A 22,343-nucleotide genomic window follows, 5' to 3' on the forward strand; every position below is an offset into this window, starting at 1 on the left:
ATCTTGAGGTTCAGGATTTCCAACTTCATGGAAGTGGCTTCTGTGTAAAGCAGTATGGGGTGGGGGGTAAAGTGTTGTGACTTTCCAATGAGGACTCTCCCTTTCATCAGTGAAGGTTGTTTTGAAATAACTCAGAATTTTATAAATGTTGGGCACTGTGTTGAGATAGGTTGGATGTTTAATTTTGATTTTAAACTTTTTTAAATATCTCACCAAAAAAATTTAGATCTTGGTTATATTGTCTTTATATATTTAGGTGCTTGCTCTCCAGGGGATTTACTAGATTAGGAAAGTGGTTTGTACAGCCTTGTGATTCTTTAGATCATGATGGAAGAAGGCAAGTATAAATTTTGATAACTATGTTATAAAAAATTACTGGAATACTAACAAATTGTTGATTGCATATATATTATGTAGAAGAAATGTGATTGTAGAAAGGTATAAATGATCATAGCTGCAGAAGGTTGAGGTGGTGTTATAAACAACATACCACATGGAAACAAACTCAGCGAATTTGAACAGGGATAGGTAGTGAGGGCAGGACCTAGTGCAAAATGGATTTCACAGATCTTGGTCTGGAACATTATATGCAGTCTGAAAATAATTTATCATGTCAGAGTTGAAATCAGGGTTTCAAGGATTTTTACACCCACTTTTCACCTTGAATTCCATTACACAAAAATAGGTATGAGAGAAGAACTGACTACTGTAGGCTGAGCAAGGATTCTGTGTAGAGATGAATCTTAATATACACTAGTTTTTAAAATTTGAGTAACAGTCACAAATGATGCATATTGCAAAAACTGGTGGAAATGTTTAACTGCAACTTCAGAAGTATATGAACTTTACTGAATAATTGGTAAACAGATGGTGTCAATTTTGTTAATTCCAATTAATGGCAAAATAACAATGCATTTACAAATTTAGGAGGATAACATACTGGTAATGAGTGATGTGATGTTTGGGATGGATTGTTAGTTGCTACTCAATACAGGGCCTTGTCAGCTACATAGAACAACACACACACACACACACACACACACACACACACACACACTACTCGCAGCAGGTCTGAAATTGAGACATGCCAACAGATATGAAACTGGGAGCACCAAAACCAGGATGAATTGCTGGACTATTCAGCCAAGGAAATCTGCTGCCACTCCTCATACAGCCATCTCAGATATTATGAGGCCCTCTTCAATGAAGGGGTAAGCAAAAGAAAAAAACCAAATGAACAGACATTCTATCATGTCTTTATAAATACTCTGGGTATTACTGTTTCCAACTGTGGTTGAACTGTAAATCACTATACAGATAGATATGGAGAGGGGCGAATGAAATGAAATGAACATAAGTAATGAAAGAAATGAAAAAAATAAAAAAATAAATAAAAAATAAAAATATCTGCACCTAAAACAAGATAATAAAATGATAATTGAGTTGGTTAATTAAAGAGGGAAACCATAGATAATAAACAAATGTTATTTTTTAAAAAAAGGAAAAACATATATAACAAACCAAATGTTAGTACTGTATTAATTTTAGTATTAATGAATCAAACGACAGTACTGTACTAGTGTCACATTAGCAGAATACTGAAACAAATCTTTCACTATACAGCTACCAACCAATGAAACTTAAAAGTATAAAATAAGACATTTTTAAGTCCTATTATGTTTTGTTAGCAGATTTGTTTCAGATCATCCTTCCTAAAAGTCTTTTTTGCTAAATTAGCAGAACAGATTGATGCCAAAATTGAATTCTTCAATGACCAACCTTCTTTATCATATATGTTGTGATTTACAGTTCGCTTGGAGTTAGAAATGGTTGGGCCCAGAGTATTTATAAAGAGGATGTTAGGATGTCTGCTTGGTTTTTCTGTTTTGCATATATCTCTCCAGGACCTAATAAACTCTTTCAAACCTTATGAAGAGTGGTAGTAGGTTTTCACGTTTCAGGTCAGCAATTCAATTCATAGTCTAGTTTTGATGTTACTGCTTTCATATCTGTTAGAAGATTTCAATTTTTATGCTTTGTCCAATGATATTTAGTGAGACTGGTCACACAGACCAGTCTCACTAAATATGCAAATGCCCCATGAGCACATAGCATTATAGGTCATATTGCACCAGTATGATCTAAGATCATTTGTGTGCCTTTGCCTGTCATTGTACTTCCCTGAAAGAAATTAAGAGTATTACATCAAAGAAATACCCAACCAAACAAGCATTCCACCTCTGTATATGTTATTTTCAGTGATGTTATAATAGAAATCCTGGCTTTCTTCAGATGTGTGTATATATCCAGTCATTCTGTACAGATATTTGGACTTATTGGTAAGCAATATACACTGCTATTAGTCTTTGGTCCATGTAACATGCTATCCACACCTACTCTCCTGCATTCATTTTGGTGAGAGGAACATACAATGGTATTAAATTAGTAGTAGAAGAATGTGATGCAAAAAAAGTAAGCTTATGTAGCATCACCCAAAAAAAAAAAAAAAAAAAGCCATTTCACACATCCATTCCCTCTAAAAGTTTGTCCAGTTCCTCCTTGAATTTATTTAAGCTATCAACTTCCACAATGACAGATGAAAGTTTGTTCCAGCAATCAGCTACCTGCTGGCTAAAGGCAAATTTCCTCACATCTTTAATTTGAATTTATGCTCCCTCAGGTTCGTAATCTGAGCAAGAGGAAGAATTCCATCAGAATTAGCCTGCTCAACCCATTCAAGGTCTTATACACCTCAGTCAGATCACCTTGCAGGTGCCTAGTCTCCAGATGCTGCAGTTTGCAGAACTTAAGCCTTTCTTGGTAAGAGGACCTCTTTGTTCTCCTCACTAATCTTGTAGCCCTTCTCTGTACTCGCTCAAGCAACTCTACATCCTTCCTAAAATGAAGCATCCAGACCCCCGTATGCAGTACTCAAGGCATGGCCTGACTATCCCTTATACAAAGGGATAAACACCTCCTCTTCCCTACTAGCAAAATTCCTATATATCATTGACAACACCCCATGACATGCTCTGGCAGCCTGTCCACACTGCGTCACCTCCCTAGCCAAGTGGGCAGGAGCAGTAGTGCGTAGCACACGCTTCTTGATTAGACCGGGGTTCAAGCCCGTGACCACCAAATACGGAGGATGCGGAAAGGTCAGGGAATGACCACCACATATCCCAGAGCAATATGGCCTTAGTTGCTAATGCTCTTAAAAACCAAATAACAAACAACAAAACAAACATCTACACTGCTAAGAAAACTTCATATCTGAATGCATAATTACTCTCAGGTCTTTTTCATTTTCTACCACTCTAAGTGTAGTACAACACGGTACATTTCTCTGGGGTTATTTCTGCTCATATGCAGTTTTTTGCATTTGTCAATGATAAACTTCAGTTCCCACTTCTCAGCCCATCTGCCCAACTTTTCTAGATCCTGTTGCAGTAGCACACTGCCATTACTGTCATTAACAACCCTGCTAACCTTGGTATCAATCTGCCAACCTTGGTATCATGTGCAAACGTGGATATTAAGCCTGATATACCTTCATCAATATCATTGATAAATATACAAAACAACAGTGGGCCCAACACTGAACCCTGTGGGATTCCACTAATAACATTAGTCCAAGAAGAGCAGCATCCATTGATTACCATTCTCTGTCTTCTCCCACTCAACCACCCTTTTATCCATTCTAGCAACTTGCCCTTAATGCCATACTCCAAGTTGTACAGTAGTCTTTCATGCGCAGCAGAATCAAAAGTTTTCCTGAAATCCAAGTATATTATATCAGAATTATTTTTTGCATCCAGTTCCTTTGTAACCACATCATAGTATCCAATAAAATATGTCCGACAAGACTTTCCCTTAACAAACCCATGCTGTCTCTGAATTATTATTGCATTCTTGTCTAGATGATCTTGCAATGTTTCTTTAACCAGTGACTCCATTGTTTTCCCCGGAACAGAAGTTAAACTCACAGGTCTTTAATTACTTGTGTCACCTTTTGATCCCCCTTTGTGAATTGGGGATACATTTGTACATGTCCAGTCCGTGAGGACTTTCCCTAAGTCCATGTATGCACTCATAATTATGGCTAAGGGTTTGCTTACTTCCAGTGCCGCCTCCTTTAATATAACTGGATAGATCCCATCCACCTGGGGTGGATGGGATTTATCTGTTGCTCTGGTAAAAGCAGACTTAGATGTTCCTGTATTTGCCATGAGGCCCATGGCGATGTTGTCAACCTGGATCTTTGGGTCATCATTGCTTTCCACCAGATCTTCTATACCAATCCCTGACAACATTCCTTTGAGACTGACCAGCCTCAAACTTCACAAATACTTTCCAGTGTAAGCAGAAATTTTTACTTTATTTATGTTGTTTTTTACCCTGCCAGTTGCCTCTGCTGAAAGATCATTTAGTAAATTACGAATTATAAAAAGAAATGCTATTGGTCAAAGTAGACTGTGCAATCTTGCAGTGTAAATTGAGCATAAATATGCCAGTAAAATGGATTTTATTAATGATTTTGCAAATGTAAAAGTGCTAAAAGTAACATTTTAGCTTTTTTCGAAAATTTATTAGTTATAGTATAATTTTTTTATGTTTGTCAAATTGTATTTAATAAGTAGTATCATATTGTAATATTAATTTGTTTTTGATGCTTTTAAAATAATAAAGAAATTGTAAATAAAATTCATATTTATGTTATTAAAATGATTCAACATTTTTTTTTGTATTATACCTAATTAAAATCTATTTTAATAAAAATAAGGGGCCCAAAAAGTTTAGCTATGCCACTGGTTCCAAGAAAAATATATGGAAGTTTTCTTTCATCCTGCAGGTGGTTGATTGTTTGAACAAATATTGTGTTTATGGAAGTGAGTAATTTGAATAAATTCAAAGAAAAACTGGACAGATTTTTGGAGGGTGATGAATGCTTTATAAGCTTCTAGTTTTAGTTGCCACTATGAATACTGACATTAGTCCATGAAGAGTAGTGGCTATTAATGATCGCTCTCTGTCTCCTACTGCCCAACCATCCTTTTTATCCATAGCAATAATTTGCCCTCATTGCCACACTGTTCCAGTTTATACAACAGTCGTTTATGTGGAATAGCTAAATATATAATGTGAACAATTTTTTTTGTATCTTGTTCCTTTATTACTACTTCAGAGTAATTAATCAGATTGGTCAGATAAGATCTCCTCTTAACAAATTCCATGCTGTGGTTATTGTATAACTGCATTCCTGTCAAGATGAACATGAATTACTTCCCTAACTATTGATTTCATTATTTTTGCTCGTTAGTGCAGAATTCAAAATTCTTTGAATATTCTTCTATGAATAGAAAAGACATTTGCACATCTGCAGTCTGTGTTGACATACCTTAAATCCAAGAATTCTCAATATTATAGCTAAAAGTTTGCTTACTGCTTATTTTACTTTAATTGGATAGGTTATATCAGCTCCAGGTGCTTTATTTACTTTTAGCTTCAACAATTTCTCTTCCAGCTTCCTTGCAGTTATCATAAAATCGTTTATTTTTTTTATGTTTATAAACAAGATAATCATATCAGATAGACTTCTAGTATTGTCATCTTTAAAAACCCGTTAATATGTGAATGTAGAATATATATTCAGTTTATTAGCAACCTGTATTGGATAATCAGTGGTTGAGTCATTCATATTCATTGGACTAATATGGTTTATCCCTTTCCTTCTGCTGTTAAAATAAGTCAAGAATTTTTTGCTTTCTTAACGAGTGACTTAAAGCCCTGGTTGGCATCAATCTCCTCCCTGAAGTAATTTTGACAGATTCTTGTAAGAAATATGTTCAAAAACTGAGATATGTGCTTAAAACATTATCATTACCTTTAGTTTTCAGATATCATAGGTTAATGACTGAAAACCAAGACCTGTAGTTGATTTAATCATCTTTTCCATCTATTATTTCTATTTATTTTTAAAAAAAATTTTCTAGAACATCTGGGAGATTTCTTAGAGTATTCAGGAGCTTTCTACAACATTTGAGAGTGTTCTGGAACCTTCTAGAATATTGTCGCATGTGGAAGAAAGGTGAGGGTGTTTCTGGAAGGTTCTAGAACTTTTGACAGTGTTCTATAGAAACATTGTCGGCCTTCCAGCAACTTCACTACCAGTATACATACAAGTGGATTCTGCACCAAGCAAGCATTTTCATATTTCAAAAAGTGTATGTGTTTCAGAGAGTGAGTGGTGAACAATGTGAACAAGTGTTTTAGTGAATTAATGTTTGTAAACAAGTGTTATGTACATTTCTTAATTGTGTTCTTGTGTGTGCTTACCTCAACCGTACATGAAATATGTCATGTTCTTGCCAAAATAAGCCTGATAGCTTTTGCTACATTTGCAGAGAAGTGGTATTAAAATCACAGCAGAAGCCACTGTCACAACTTGTGAGAAAAGCCTATGAACTCTATTTTGGATGTAAGGTCGGAGGTCAAGATAAAGTATGGGCTCAAAGATTTCCTGTAGCTCATGTTCAAGGACATTAACAGGCTGGCTTAGAGCTAGTCATAAATCGATGCATTTTGCTGTTCCGGTGATATGGCAGGAACCTTCAGATCACATAAACGATTATTACATTTGCATGACCAATATTTTTGGTTTTTCTGGGTCTACTCTATGCCTGGGAAATCCAGGCATAAAGTAGAGTATCCAAACATACCTTCTCCTCTAATGCCAGTTCCTATTGATGATACAGTGCCAGTCCCAAAGCCATCAGAAACTTATGTACAAAGTACTTGACTCTGATGCAGGATCAGAAAAGGAATCACAGAAGATGCAGAACCCAGAACAAGTACAGATCCAGACTTTGCAACTCTTGATACTGCAAAGCCTCATCTAATCATTCAGGCAGAATTGAACGATTTGGTCAGAGATTTGGACCTATCCAAAACCAGTGCTCAATTACTAGGATCATGGCTTCAGCAATGGAATTTTCCTGCAAAGGGTGTCAAGGTATCTTTTTATAAGAAGAGGCAACCTAATGTAGTGACCTATTATTCCGTGGATGTTGCTTTGGTTTATGGTAACAATGTATAGGAATTAATGAAAGAGTTACATCTGAAGCACATCCCTGAGCAGTGGAGGCTTTTCATTGATTGATCAAAGGTCAGTTTTAAAACATTTTTACTCCATAATGGAAATAAATATCTATCTATAGCATTGGCCCATGCAGTTCACACGAAGGAAACATATGAGAACCTACAGGTTCTTTTGCAAAAAATATGCTATCAAGAAAACAAATGGAATATCTGTACCAATCTAAAAATAGTCGCTTTGCTGACTGGGTTTGCAAAGTGGATACACTGAATACTGCTGCTTTTTATGTAAGTGGGATAACTGAGTGAAGGATTGCCACTACAGGGGAAAAAACAGGATAATGGCCAGATTGTTCAGAAACTATAATAGGCTAGAAAAATATAGCACATCCTTCTTTGGTGAATAAGTCAAAAAATCTATTTACCTCCATTGCACATCAAGCTAGTTCTGATAAACCTCCATTGCACATCAAGCTAGTTCTGATAAAAATATTTGTGAAAAGTGATGAACAAAAAAGAGAAGGATTTTTCTGTTTGAGGCAAAAGTTTCCTCAAATCAGTGAGGCCAAGATAAAAAAAGGGAATTTTTGTGGGTCCTCAAATCAAACTGCTATTCCAAAATGAGGAATTCACTAAAAAATTAAATGCTACAGAAATAAGAGCCTGGAATACATTCCAAAATGTCTTCCAGAATACATTCCAAAATGTCTTCCAGAATGCCTTCCTTTTTAGGCATAAGAAATTACAAAATTACAGTGAAATTATGGATGATTTTAGCATACAGAGAGTTGGGATGCAACATGTCTTTAAAACTTCATTTCTTACATTCCCATATAGATGTTTTATACACGAAAACTTGGGAATTGTCTGATGAACACAATGAACAGTTTCATCAAGATATTTTTCAAATAAAAAAAAAAAATACCAGGGAAAATGGAGTCCAAACATGTTGGCAGACTACTGTTGGAATCTTGTACGGGAGACACCGGTGTATTATAAAAAGCAAAAAAGGACAAAATAAGTGTTTTGTTATCATATAAACATTTTTGTAACTAGAATAAGTTTAATAGACCCATTGTTCAATATTTAGTACTGTATGTAATAACATTTTCTTAAAATATATGAAATATTTTTTATTAGAAACTTAGTTTTTGACTTTAATCTCTTCCCCCTTAAAATTGGTGGGTGTTACAATATGGTTGCCATATTTGAATTCAGCAACATCAAACTACAAGAATCACATCGAATTTTAACAGGGAGTGAACAAATGTTTTTTTTCCCGACCAGCGTAATCTTACTGCCTAATCCTGTTATTAATATATATACTGACTTATACTTACTGTAGAATTCTTTTGTCCCCTAATAACCAATAATTATGCAATACATTTTCTTCTTTGTGATTAGGTTCATCCATTCATAAGATATTGTTTCAGTTCTAAATATTGAGCATTATCTCATAGTTAGTATAAAAAGCTATCAAAGCTTAGTTTCTACGATTATTTTAGATTAGAAGAGAAAGGTGGAATTGTTGGCCGAGGGAAATATAATGAACTGAATTTTAAACTACTTTGTCTTGTTTATTTTGTTATTATTATTATTACTTTATCCTGTTCCACAGTATTGATAATGAAAAATCTTTACATTCCATGACCTGATTGAAGTTGAGAACAGTGTACTATGCTAACATAATAGTATAAACCAGAGCTTGTGATTCTGATGGAAGGATTAGACAAATTGTTTAAGGGGATGTGCAGATGAGTCAGGGTATGTTTTTTGGGGGGGGGCTGATGCTGTATAAGCTTGCATTAGCATTAGCATTAGTAGAGGCATATGATGCAAGAAAGCAAGCTTATTCGGCATCAGCCAAAAAAAAAAAAAAAAAAAAAAAAACACACCACTCCCATTTCACCCTCCGTTTGTTCGAAATACCTGTCCAGTTGAGTCTTAAATTTGTTTAGGCTATCAACTTCAACAACAAATGATGGAAGTCTGTTCCACCAACCAACCACCCGCTGGCCAAAGGCAAATTTCCGCACATCTATCCAACATCCGTCCTTCTTCAATTTGAATTTATGCCCTCTGAGGTGATTATTCTGAGCAAGAGGAAGAATCCCATTGGCATTGAGCATGCTCAAACCATTCAAAGCCTTATACACCTCTATCAGATCACCTCGCCGGTGCCTAGTCTCCAGACTCTGTAATTTGCAAAACTTAAGCCTTTCTTCGTAAGAGCAACCCTTTGTTCCATTCACTAATCTTGTTGCCCTTCTCTGTACCCGTTCCAGCAGCTCTACATCCTTCTTGAAATGAGGCTTCCAGACCTGTATACAGTACTCAAGATGTGGCCTAACCATTGCCTTATACAAGGGAATAATCACCTCCTTATCCCTGCTAGAAATATTCCTGTATATCATTGACAAGACACCATGAGCTACTCTTGCAGCTCGTCTGCACTGCTCAGAGAACTTCATATCTGCCTGTACAGTTACCCCCAGGTCCTTTTCATTCTCCACCACTGTCAGTGTAGTACCGCAGAGTTGATACGTTGCTCTGGGGTTACTGTTTCCCATATGTAGTACTTTACATTTGTCAATGTAAACTTCATTTGCCACCTCTCAGCCCATCTGTTCAACCTTTCCAGATCCTGTTGCAGCAGCATAGCGTCAGTAGTGTCCTTAACAACCCTGCCAACCTTTGTATCATCTGCAAACTTGGACATTAAACTTGATATACCATCATCAATATCATTCATAAACACCGAAAACAACGGACCCAACACTGAACCCTGAGGAACTCCACTAATAACATTAGTCCATGTTGAGCAGTGTCCATTGATTACCACTCTCTGTCTTCTGCCACTCAACCATCCCCTTATCCATAGCAGCAATTTGCCTCCAATGCCACACTGCTCCAATTTGTGCAGCAGTCTTCCTTGTGCAACAGTATCAAAAGCCTTTCTAAGATCCAAATATATAATATCAAAGTTGTTCCCTGCATCCAGTTCTTTTGTGACTACATCATAGTATCCAATCAAATTGGTCAGGCAAGACCTGCCCTTAACAAAACCATGCTGCGTCTGAGCTATAACTGAACTCTTGTCTAGATGATCCTGCAGTGCTTCTTTAACCAGTGCCTCCGTTAATTTTCCTGGAACAGAAGTTAAACTAACAGGTCTATAATTACTTGTGTCAGCCTTTGATCCTCCTTTGCTGCCTTTCATCACTTGCTGCTTGTAATACTAATAGTATGAACAAGCACAACTTCAGTATGCAACAGAGACCAAAATACCTGATAACCAGTAACAATGATGGTGGCCTTAACTCCACCTAAGTCGATAATGCTTCTTACAAAAAAAAAAAAAAAAAAAAAACAACCAGTGAAATTAAGTTATCGATGCATTCAACTTTACCTGAGTTGTTAATGTTACTTACAAAAGATGAACTCGAAATTAAGATATTAAAAGTTAAATCTCTATTACAAAAATCAAAATCTGTGGTCTAGATTCATTTCTTTCACATAATGTAAACAAATGCCTAATGGCAAGCATGAGTAGAGCACCTAATATTGGCTTTTAATTGTGTATTGCTAAATTTGATAGGTCTGTTTTAGATCAAATAATAATCTCTGCATATTTGGAAAAAATTCAAATTTTAGTAAAAACTGGAAGTAAATTAAACTTATCAGAAAACTGGAAGACACAATTATTGAAAAAATCCCAACTAAATTGAAATAGCTGGAAAGTATTTTGATTGATTTCTCAATTACTTTGGAGAGAGTTGAAGTAAGTGCAATTGTATGGCAATTGGAAGGGGAAGGATTTAGCATTAGCAGTGGCAAATGATGCAAGAAAGCAAGTTTATATAGAATCAACCAAAAAAAAAAAAAAAAAAAAAAAAAAGGACACCTTCCGTTTTACCCATTCATTCCCTCCGGTAGATTGTCTAGTTCTTCCTTGAATTTATTTAAAATATAAACTTCCACAACTGCAACAGATGGAAGTTTGTTTTAACAATCAACCACCTGTTGACTAAAGGCAGACATCTATTCTGCAACTGCCCTTTCTCAATTTGAATTTGTGCCGCCTCATGGTCTTGAACAAGAGGAAGAATCCCATCAGCATTGAGCTTGCTCAATCCATTCAAAGCCTTAAATACTTCAATCAGATTACCTCACAGGTGGCTAGTCTCCAGACACTGCAATTTGCAGAACTGAAGCCTTTCTTGGTAAGAGAATCCCTTTGTTCCCCTGACCAATCTCGTTGCCCTTCTCTGTACTCATTCCAGTAGCTCTACGTCCCTCCTAAAATGAGGTCTCCAGGCTTGTATGTAGTACTCAAGATGTGGTGCAACAGTTGCCTTATACAATGGGATATTCACCTCCTTATCCTTGCTAGCAAAATTCCTGTATATCTTTGACAAAACCCAAATGTATACCCTTTTGTTACCCTTTTTAGGAATTAGCATTAGTAGAGGTGCATGATGCAAGAAAGCAAGCTTATACAGCATCAGCCAAAAAAAAAAAAAAGTATGTCTAGTTCTGCCTTGAATTTATTTAAGCTATCAACTTCCACAACAAAAGACAGAAGTTTGTTCCAGCAATCAACTACCTGCTGGCTAAAAACAAACTTCCACACATTTATTCTACAACTGTCTTTCCTTAGTTTGAATTTGACAATTTTGTCTTATACAATGGGATATTCATCTCCTTATCCTTGCTAGCAAAATTCCTGTATATCATTGACAAAGCCCAAATGTATACCCTTTTGTTACCCTTGTTACCCTCATTTGCTCATACTTCCTTTTTAGGAAGTATGAGCAAATTTCTTGCATAAGAAAAACATCAGTGGAATAAGAGAGTATAAAAAGGTGACACAAAACAGGAATTAACTCTTGAACACATGTTTTAAGAACAAGTTGCAAACAAAAAATCATGAGTGTCTGGCAACCTCCTGGCATCAAAGTTGTTCAGGATTCTTCTAATGTTCTGTCAGAACATCAAGAGAGATCTTGAATGTGTGTTTGGTATATTAGGAGGAGAGTTCCAGAATTGTTGCTGTAAGAGTTAAAAGAAGACATACAAATAAGTCAGCGTTATCTTTAAGTGAAGATGCAATAAAACCATCAAGATGCAACTTAGAAGTGTGGATGGTCAGAAGTTGCAGTCAGTAGCTTTGGAAAGAGAATTGAATGGTTGACTGTCATTTGAATATGGAATAAGTTTCTTACTCAGCCTTTTCAGAATTTAGTTTGAATTTATTAATAACTCATTTACAACTGTAACAAGCTTTAGTGCAACATATGCAATATAAAGGTCTGGAGTTTATGTTGGAATGAGGATTAAGAGATTTCATCAGCGATAGAATAATTTAACATATATGATTTGGGCAAATATTAGGAGCAAAATATTTTAAAAAGGTAGTCCATTCAAGGAAAATAGGAATCCTTGTGTTTTAGATAATGTAGACTATGTCATATGGAGCTAGTGCAATAATTTCCTATAGTGAGATACTTCAGAATTAACTAGACTTCTTTACAAAGAAATTCTATTTTAATTTCTTTTGAAATTAACAAATTAATCTTGAGGCCTTCTCCCCTCGACGTGGGCACCTGTACGTGGTGAGGGGACCTCCCAGTGACGCTGCTGGACTTCCAGACTGGCATCACTGGGATCCAATGCCCACAGCCCAGGTTCCAGGCTTATATCAATGGAATCCGGCGTGTTTGCCGTGCGCTGCGACCCGTGGAAATTCGGAAAGGGGGATCCTGGTGGTTGAGGGGCCCAGCTTCAATACACCACTTTGGCCCCTGCTTCGACAAGACGGGTGGTCCTGGAAGGCCCGGCTAGGATCAATCGGCTAGTAGGCTCGCCTGCGAGGGTCAACTGTGTCAATGCCACGCCCCTACCCTCATGGTCCGAGGGACAGGATTCAGGCTGGCGGCGGTGCGGGTATAGTGTCTGGGTAGCCCTGGCGTCCCACTCCCGAGCGCATTTATTGCATGCCGGGTAGTGGGCGTCCCTTTGGGCTCCGTGGTGGGTGGGGAGCCCGGGCACTGAACAATTTAAAAAACTATATGAATCCTGAGAAACTTACTCCTTCAGGGGCCCCAACCCGGTCCCTATCTGAAAATTTAGACACAGATACAGATAGCATTATTGCTAAAAAGAGGCAGCGAACGGAATTACCATCAGGGCCTGTTCCAAGGTTCCTAATTATACACTCCACCGGAGAAAAACCAATTGGTAAAATGTCACCCTTCTTCATACAGAAAGGGTTAGATGGGTTAGCAGGGTCACCCAAATCGGTTAAGAGGCTCCGTTCTGGAGACCTCTTAATTGAAACCAAAACTGACAGGCAGTCTGAGCAGCTACTCCGTACAACATCAATCGGAGGAATACCCATAACAGAGTGCGTCCATACGTTCCGAACCCTTTACGGTGTTTTAAATGCCAGAAGTATGGACATTCTCAAATGGCCTGCCGTGGAGTCCTTGCATTCGCTCGATGCGGTGCAAAGGACCACGAAACAACAGCATGTTCAGCCGCAAAACCCACCTGTATTAACTGTGAGGGCGAACATCCGACCTACTCACGAGCATGCCAGAGGTGGAAAGAAGAAAAAGAAATTCAACGGCTGAAGGCAGAGCTAAATATATCATACCAGGAGGCAAGGAAATCGGTCAAACCCCTGAATATCAACAGACCTACCTACGCCCAGAAGGTAGCAGGGAGATGTTCCGTCGGAACTCAGACGGACATGACCATTCCTCCAAAGGAGTCTTTCACTCCCATCGCGCGGTATCTCTTAAGTTCGCAAAAACCTGCACAGAAGGACCAATCAGCTGCCACTCCTATATCGGTACCCCCTAATGCTCCACAAATTACAAAGGTAGTTATGAAAGATAAGAATAAGAAAGGGGAAGTCCCCCCTATAACCCAAGAAAAGATGGATGTCGAGCAGAAGGAGGTACCCGAAGAGTCAGTCTTGGAACTCTTTGCGGAGGAGGAAATGGACACGGGACAGCGCCCTTTCTTCCCCAAAAAAGATAAATCCAAGACTGATAAAAGTAAGCCCTCAGCACCTCGGAAGCCGCCTGATGGACCCACCAAGCCAAAATAATGGCTAAATTGCTACAATGGAATTGTCGTGGATTCCAGCGAAATATTGATGACATCAAGGCCCTCCTGCAAAAGCACGAGCCAGTTTGCTTTTGCTTGCAGGAGACTTATCTGAAGGCAAATGATGATCCCACCATGCACAACATCGCAATTTTTCGAAAGGATAGAATTGCTGATGGTCTTGCTCATGGAGGAGTGGCTATCCTTGTGGGCAACCAGACCCCAGTTCAGCCATTGCAAATTACAACCAGCATAGAGGCTGTTGCAATTCGCCTTTCAGTGGGATTTTTATTAACCGTCTGTTCTATTTATTTGCCACCTGGGACTGACATCTCCCAGGAAGACCTTGATGATCTTGTAACGCAGTTGCCTCCCCTTTCTTACTTCTCGGGGATTTTAATGGAAATAACATCCTGTGGGGTAGTGCTAACCTTAATGCAAGGGGACGAGTCATAGAGCGCATGCTCAATGACAATGACCTTTCCCTTCTAAATACTGGAACAAACACCTTCTTCCACATGCCTACCCGTACCTTTTCTGCCATTGATCTCTCTATCTGCTCCCCTTCTCTACTTCCCCTCACTCACCTGGGAAGTGGAGGAGAACCCATTCAGAAGTGATCACTTCCCTGTGATAACCTCGCTACACAGTGGGAGACCATGTCTTCCCTTCAGGTTACCACGGTGGAAAATTGATCAGGCTGACTGGACTGCCTTCCAACATCAGGCAAATTTCCACCTGAATACAGTCAGTCAGGAGCCTATCAATGATGCAGTAACGTACATCACAGAAATCATCGTCCAAGCAGCTGCTAATGCTGTTCCAAAAACATCTGCCCGGTTTCCACCATTTCCCAAACCTTGGTGGAATTCCCAATGCACAGCAGCAAAATAGGCTCAAAACAAAGCGTGGGGGATATTCCGAAGATTACCTACCACGAACAACCTTATAGCGTTTAAACGTGCACGAGCCAAAGCACGCTACATCCGCCGTCAGTGTCAAAGGGAATCGTGGATCCGCTTTACATCATCTATTACCCAGTCTACCAACTCTAAGGTAGTCTGGGATAAAATCCGGAAAATGAAGGGAAAACATACATCCCACCCTACTTCAATCCTAGATTATAATGGATGCGCTATTGCAGATCCAACTGCAATAGCCAACTCTCTTGGGGAAACATTCTCTAACATCTGTGCAACATCTTCGTATTCCCCAGAGTTCCTGGTCCTGAAACATAAAATAGAAAAACAGGCACTTAATTTTAAGTGTAAGAGTGACTGTCCCTATAACGGGGAATTCTCTATACACGAACTGAAAAGAGCCCTTACTCTTTCAAAAGCAAGTGCTGTTGGACCAGATGGCATCCATTATGAAATGATTAAACATCTTTCACCAAAATCTATGGATTATCTGCTCACTCTGTATAACAGAATCTTTATCGAAGGGCAGTTTCCGGATTCCTGGCGCAAGGCAACCGTTCTTGCTTTTGCTAAGCCAGGAAAGGATCCAAAAGTCACTAGAAATTATCGTCCCATTGCTCTGACTAGCTGTTTGTGCAAAATACTGGAGAGAATGGTTAATTCTCGTTTAATCTGGTATTTAGAATCAAATGACCTTCTCTCCAACATCCAGTGCGGCTTCCGAAGGAACCGGTCCACTTTGGACCATCTTATTAGACTGGAAACATCCATCCAGGATGCTTTCCTAAAACGTGAACACTTGGTGTCGGTGTTCTTTGACATGGAGAAAGCGTATGACACAGCTTGGAGATTTGGCATATTAAAAGATTTGCACAGCCTAGGCCTTAGAGGGCATCTTCCTGTGTTTATTCAAAACTTTTTAGCCAATCGATCTTTCCAAGTTCGTGTGGGATCCTCACTCTCTCGTTCCTTTAGCCAGGAGGAGGGAGTACCACAAGGATCAGTTTTAAGTGTCACGCTTTTCGCCATCAAAATAAATTCCATCACAGAACAACTTCCTCCAACTGTAAACAGTGCCCTCTATGTTGATGACTTTAGCATTTTTTGCCAGTCGTGCAACATGAGGGTTATTGAAAGACAACTGCAGAAAGCCATTGATAATCTGAATGTCTGGGCACTTGCTAATGGCTTCAGGTTCTCGCCGGAGAAGACCGTTTGCGTACACTTTTGTCGCAAGTGTAATCTTCATCCTGAACCTGAATTAAGGCTCGGACAAAATGCTATTCCAGTAGTGTCAAGCACAAAATTCTTGGGACTTGTGTTCGACAAAAAGTTGACCTTTCTTGAACATATTCGTCAACTTCGTACAAAGTGCACAAAGGGACTAAATATTCTTCGCTCTCTCTCCTCTACTCGTTGGGGAGCAGATAGGTGTACCCTACTACGTATTTATCGTGCACTTGTACGATCCAAATTGGACTACGGGGCCCAGGTATACTCCTCAGCTAGAGACAGTGTCCTTCGATGGTTGGATCCCGTCCACCATCAGGCTATCCGTATCGCTACTGGAGCATTCCGAACATCTCCTGTCCAGAGCTTATACGTCGAAGCAAACGAACCACCGTTATCCCTTCGACGTAAGCAGTTGTCTTTAAGCTATGCTTTAAAGCTGAAATCCCTGCCAGACCATCCTACGTGGACATCTGTCTTTAAGCCACATTGGGAAAACTTGTACAATACCCGTCAGACTGCCAATCGACCTTTTGGCATTCGTGTCCAAGAGCTACTAAGAGAGTTTAACATCATGGTAGACAAGGTTGCACAAACACCAAAAGAGACCCTTCCACCCTGGCATGCTCATACTCCATCGTGCGACTTCTCCTTTAAGAAATGGGTAAAATCTGAAACCTCGTCATCTGTCTACCATCAGCTCTTTTCCGCACACCGAGCTGAGTATTCCGACTTCCTGCCCGTCTACACAGATGGCTCGAAGTCTGAATCGTGCGTAGGATCTGCTGTTGTCTTTCGGGACACTATAATATCTCAGCAGATTCTTCCTGAATCCAGCATATACACTGCAGAGCTGCATGCTATAGAGTTAGCCTTGGATCACATTCGAACTTCTCAATGCCAAAGGTCAATAATATATTCTGATTCTTTGAGTGTATTACAGGCTTTATTATCTTTGAGACACAACTGTCATCCAGTTCTCTCTCCGGTTCAGCAGAAGATATATTCTCTTCATAAATACAAATTTGATATCCGCTTCTGCTGGATTCCTAGCCACATTGGGATAAAGGGAAATGATTTGGCTGACACTGCAGCCAAATCAGCAGCTCCCACTAACGATTGTTGCCTGTCAGTCCCCTATACAGACTACAGGCAAATAATACACCAAAAGATATATTCCCAATGGCAAGAACTATGGCACAGAGAGAGAACAAATAAATTATACCAAATAAAGCCTCTAATACAAACATGGCAGTCCAGTCTGCGCAGGAATCGGAGCGAGGAAGTTGTTCTTGCCCGACTCCGCATAGGACATAGTCATCTGACACATTCGTTTCTGCTGAGGGCGGATGATCCTCCTATGTGCGAGCAATGCGACACCATTTTATCCGTTAAACATATTTTATGTAACTGTTCCAGTTTTAGTAATGCTCGTCTTATCGCTTTTAACCATCTGACTGAGCCTTATACACTCAGTCAGATTTTATCCGACAATGACAATGTGTCTGCTGTTTTTAGCTTTTTAAAATCAATAAACGTTTTTGCTCGTGTATAAAATTTATATTTTAATGTGATTTTTATTGATTTATTTTTTATACCTTTTATACATTTTGACATAGTGACCTAACTAATTAGGTCACTGAATGTTTAAAATTTTTTTATATATGACCTGGTCTTGGCGCATTATAGCCTTGGAAGCTAATGCGCCAATAAAAAATCAAAACAATCAATCAATCAAACTTGAGGCCTTCTCTACTACCAAGTTTTAAGGTATGGGCTATCCAATTAACCCGTGTCATTTTACAGTTAAATTAATTCTAACTGATGAAGGAATCATGTAAGAAACTTTGGTTTATTGTCATTTATGAAAACATTTTGATAATGATTTTTAAAACTTTTTGTATAAATTTTTATACAGAGATATATCTTATATTGTTTATTACTGTTGATTTAGTCCTCAGCTGACATTTGCATTCAACTTCTTTGTTCATGGAGAAAGTACAGTGTGCGCAAGCGTTGATGTTCGACAGCACCAAGCAGTTTGTCGGCTTACGAAGTCCCATCTGATTGCAGCACAAGCATCCCATTCTGGACTAAAAGGTAAATTTCTATATGCAATTATTAAATTAGTTTTGCTAGAAAGTGGGCTTTATAAAAAGTTAACAGTTTTAATTATGCTGATCATTTTGTCTTATTAACTGTATTTGATATTGTGGTCTGCACAATGTGAATTTTGACTGCTAAAAAAGATTTTAGGAAGTAACCATTTTGTGTGTGCATTAAACAACCAAGTTCCACACAGAAAAATAACCCAGCATGAACTGTGTAAAGCAGGAGATTAATTTGGATGCCTCACAAATTTACGTAGTGATTTCAATGTAGTATTTGATATTTCCATAAGTATTTACTTTAATAAAAGTGAAGAAAAGAAATATAAAAGCCTTCCACTTTGTCTATTTTCTAAAAATTACAGTGTGCAGAAATTTGAGTCCACTATCAACGTTTCTTCTGTATTTTCAACCCTATGTGGTGCTATAATGCTATAGGCTTCATTAACTTTTATGTGATTGGGTGAACCCCACACAACGAAGTGAACAAATTTTTAATAAAATTTCTCTACAGTTTATTGTAGAGTTATATGTGTAATATAAATTATGTGTTGAAAGATGATACTAATAGTGGTTATATAAAAATATGGTGGAAGTGAATAAGCTGGACCAACAAATAAAGCCATACCAGTATGTCATTCTTTTATTAACAACAAAATATTGTTTATACACTTTGTGGTTATAAAGAAATATTTCTCAAATTTAGATTATCTTCATTAGCATTAGCAAAGGCACATCATGCAAGAAAGCAAGATTATATAGCATCGGCAAAAAAAAAAAAAAAAAAAAAGAAACCTCGTCTCATTTCACTGATACACTCTTTCCAAATGTTTGTCTAGATCTGTCTTGAATCTATTTAAGCTACAACTTCTACAATGACAGATGGTAGTTTATTCCAGCAATCAAGCGCCTGCTGGCTAAAGGCAAACTTCTGCACATCTATCCTATAACTCTCTTACCTCAATTTGAATTTATGTCCTCTCAGGCAATTATTCTGAGCAAGAGAAAGAATCCCACCAGCATTGAGCATGCTTAAACCATTCAAGGCTTTATACACCTCAATCAGATCACCTCGCAGGTGCCTAGTCTCCGGACACTGTAGTTTGCAAAACTTAAGCCTTTCTTCATAAGAGCAACCCTTTGTTCCATTCACTAATCTTGTTGCCCTTCTCTGCACTCGTTCAAGCAGCTCTACATCCTTCTTAAAATGAGGCCTCCAGACCTGTATACAGTACTCAAGGTGTGGCCTGACCATTGCCTTATACAAGGGGATAATCACCTCCTTATCCAGGCGCCTCCGTAGCCAGGTGGGAAGGAGCAGCAGTGCATAGATTAGACCGGGGTTCGAGCCCGTCAACACCAAATACGGAGGATGTGGAAAGTTCATGGAATGACCACAGCATATCCCGGAGCAATATGGCCTTAGTTGCTAATGCTCCTAAAAATCAAATAACAACAACAACCTCCTTATCCCTGCTAGAAAACTTGCTGTATATCATTGACAAGACACCATGAGCTACTCTTGTAGACCACTCAGAAAACTTCATATCTGCCTACACAATTACCCCCAGATCCTTTTCATTCTCTACCACTGTCAGTGTAGTACTAAACAGTTAATAAGTTACTCTGGAGTTACTGCTTCCCATATGCAGTACTTTACATTTGTCAATGTTAAACTTCAATTGCCACCTCTCAGCCTATTTGCTCAACTTTTCTATATCCTGTTGCATCAGCATACTGTCATTAGTGTCATTAAATACCCTGCTGACCTTCTTATCTTCTGCAAACTTGAACATTAAGCCATCATTAATGAATACAGAAAACAACAATGGACTCAACACTGAACCCTGGGGGACTCCACTAATAACATTAGTCCAAGAAGAGCAGTGTCCATTGATTACCACTCTCTGTTTTCTCCCACTCAACGGGCGCCTCCGTAGCCAGGTGGGAAAGAGCAGCAGTGCATAGCACACGCTTCTTGATTAGACCGGGGTTCGAGCCCATCACCACCAAATACGGAGAATGCGGAAAGGTCAGGAATGACCACCGCATATTCACGGAGCAATATGGCCTCAGTTGCTAATGCTCCTAAAAACCAAACAAACAAACAAACATCTCCCACTCAACCATCTCTTTATCCATAGCAGCAATTTGCCTCCATTGCCACACTGTTCCAATGTGTGCAGCAATCTTCCATGTGCAACAGTATCAAAAGCCTTTCTAAGATCCAAATATATTATTAGCATTAGCATTAGTAGAGGCATTTGATGCAAGAAAGCAAGCTTATGCAGCATCAGCCAAAAAAAAAAAAAAAAAAACCCCACTTCCACTTCACCCCTCTGTTCGTTCAAAATACCTGTCCAGCTGAGCCTTAAACTTATTTAGGCTATCAATCTCCACGACAAGGAATGGAAGTCTGTTCCACCAACCAACCACCCGCTGGCTAAAGGCAAATTTCTGCACGTCTATCCTACATCTGTCTTTCCTCAATTTGAATTTATGCCCTTTAAGGTGATTATTCTGAGCTAGAGGAAGAATCCCATCAGCATTGAGCAAGCTCAAACCATTCAAGGCTTTGTACACCTCTATCAGATCACCTCGCTGGTGCCTAGTCTCCAGACACTGTAATTTGCACAACTTAAGCCTTTCTTCGTAAGAGCACCCCTTTGTTCCATTCACTAATCTTGTTGCCCTTCTCTGTACTCGTTCCAGCAGCTCTACATCCTTCTTGAAATGAGGCCTCCAGACCTGTATACAGTACTCCAGGTGTGGCCTGACCATTGCCTTATACAAGGGAATAATCACCTCCTTATCCCTGCTGGAAAAATTCCTGTATATCATTGACAATACTCCATGAGCTACTCTTGCAGCCCGTCTGCACTGCTCAGAGAACTTCATATCTGCCTGCACAACCACCCCCAAGTCCCTTTCATTCTCTACCACTGTCAGTGTAGTACCACAGAGTTGATACGTTGCTCTGGGGTTGCTGTTTCCCATGTGTAGTACTTTACATTTGTCAATGTTAAACTTCATTTGCCACCTCTCAGCCCATCTGCTCGACCTTTCCAGATCCTGTTGCAGCAGCATAGTGTCAGTAGTGTCCTTGACAACCCTGCTAACCTTTGTATCGTCTGCAAACTTGGACATTAAGCTTGATATACCATCATCAATATCATTTATAAATACAGAAAACAATAATGGACCCAACATTGAGCCCTGAGGGACTCCACTAATAACATTAGTCCACGATGAGCAGTGTCCATTGATTACCACTCTCTGTCTTCTCCCCCTCAACCATCCCTTTATCCATAGCAGCAATTTGCCTCCAATGTCACACTGCTCCAATTTGTGTAGCAGTCTTCCATGTGCAACAGTATCAAAAGCCTTTCTAAGATCCAAGTATATAATATCAAAGCTGTTCCCTGCATCCAGTTCTTTTGTGACTGCATCATAGTATCCAATCAAATTGGTCAGGCAAGACTTCCCCTTAACAAAACCATGCTGTGTCTGAGCTATAACTGACGTCTTGTCTAAATGATCCTGCAGTGCTTCTTTAACCAGTGCCTCCATTAATTTTCCTGGAACAGAAGTTAAGCTCACAGGTCTATAATTACTTGTGTCAACCTTTGATCCTCCTTTGTGAATTGGGGTCACATTTGCACATTTCCAGTCTATGGGTACCTCCCCTGAGTCCAAGGAAGCTCTCATAATTATGGCTAAGGGTTTGCTTACTTCCTTTGCTGCCTCCTTTAATATAACTGGATAGATCCCATCCACCCCGGGTGCCTTTCTTGTGTTTATCTTCAACAATTTCTCCTCCACTTTACTCCCAGTTATTTCAAGATTCTGTAGCTTACTGCTAGAGTTGAATACA

At 38.9% G+C, this 22,343-nt stretch overlaps 1 protein-coding gene across 1 annotated transcript in view; it reads left to right on the top strand.

Annotated features, from left to right (window-relative positions):
- skd (mediator complex subunit skuld) overlaps positions 1 to 22,343 on the top strand; it is a 505,637-nt gene that overhangs the window by 135,271 nt on the left and 348,023 nt on the right. The window contains exons 4-5 of the mRNA XM_090376037.1: positions 257 to 337; positions 18,316 to 18,461. Coding sequence (XP_090232163.1) covers positions 257 to 337; positions 18,316 to 18,461 — 227 coding nt within the window. The remainder of the gene's footprint in view (positions 1 to 256; positions 338 to 18,315; positions 18,462 to 22,343) is intronic.

The sequence above is a fragment of the Mastigoproctus giganteus genome, chromosome 1 (genome assembly GCF_048544385.1).
Source record: "Mastigoproctus giganteus isolate SK-2022 chromosome 1, ASM4854438v1, whole genome shotgun sequence".
Lineage (NCBI taxonomy): Eukaryota > Metazoa > Arthropoda > Arachnida > Uropygi > Thelyphonidae > Mastigoproctus > Mastigoproctus giganteus.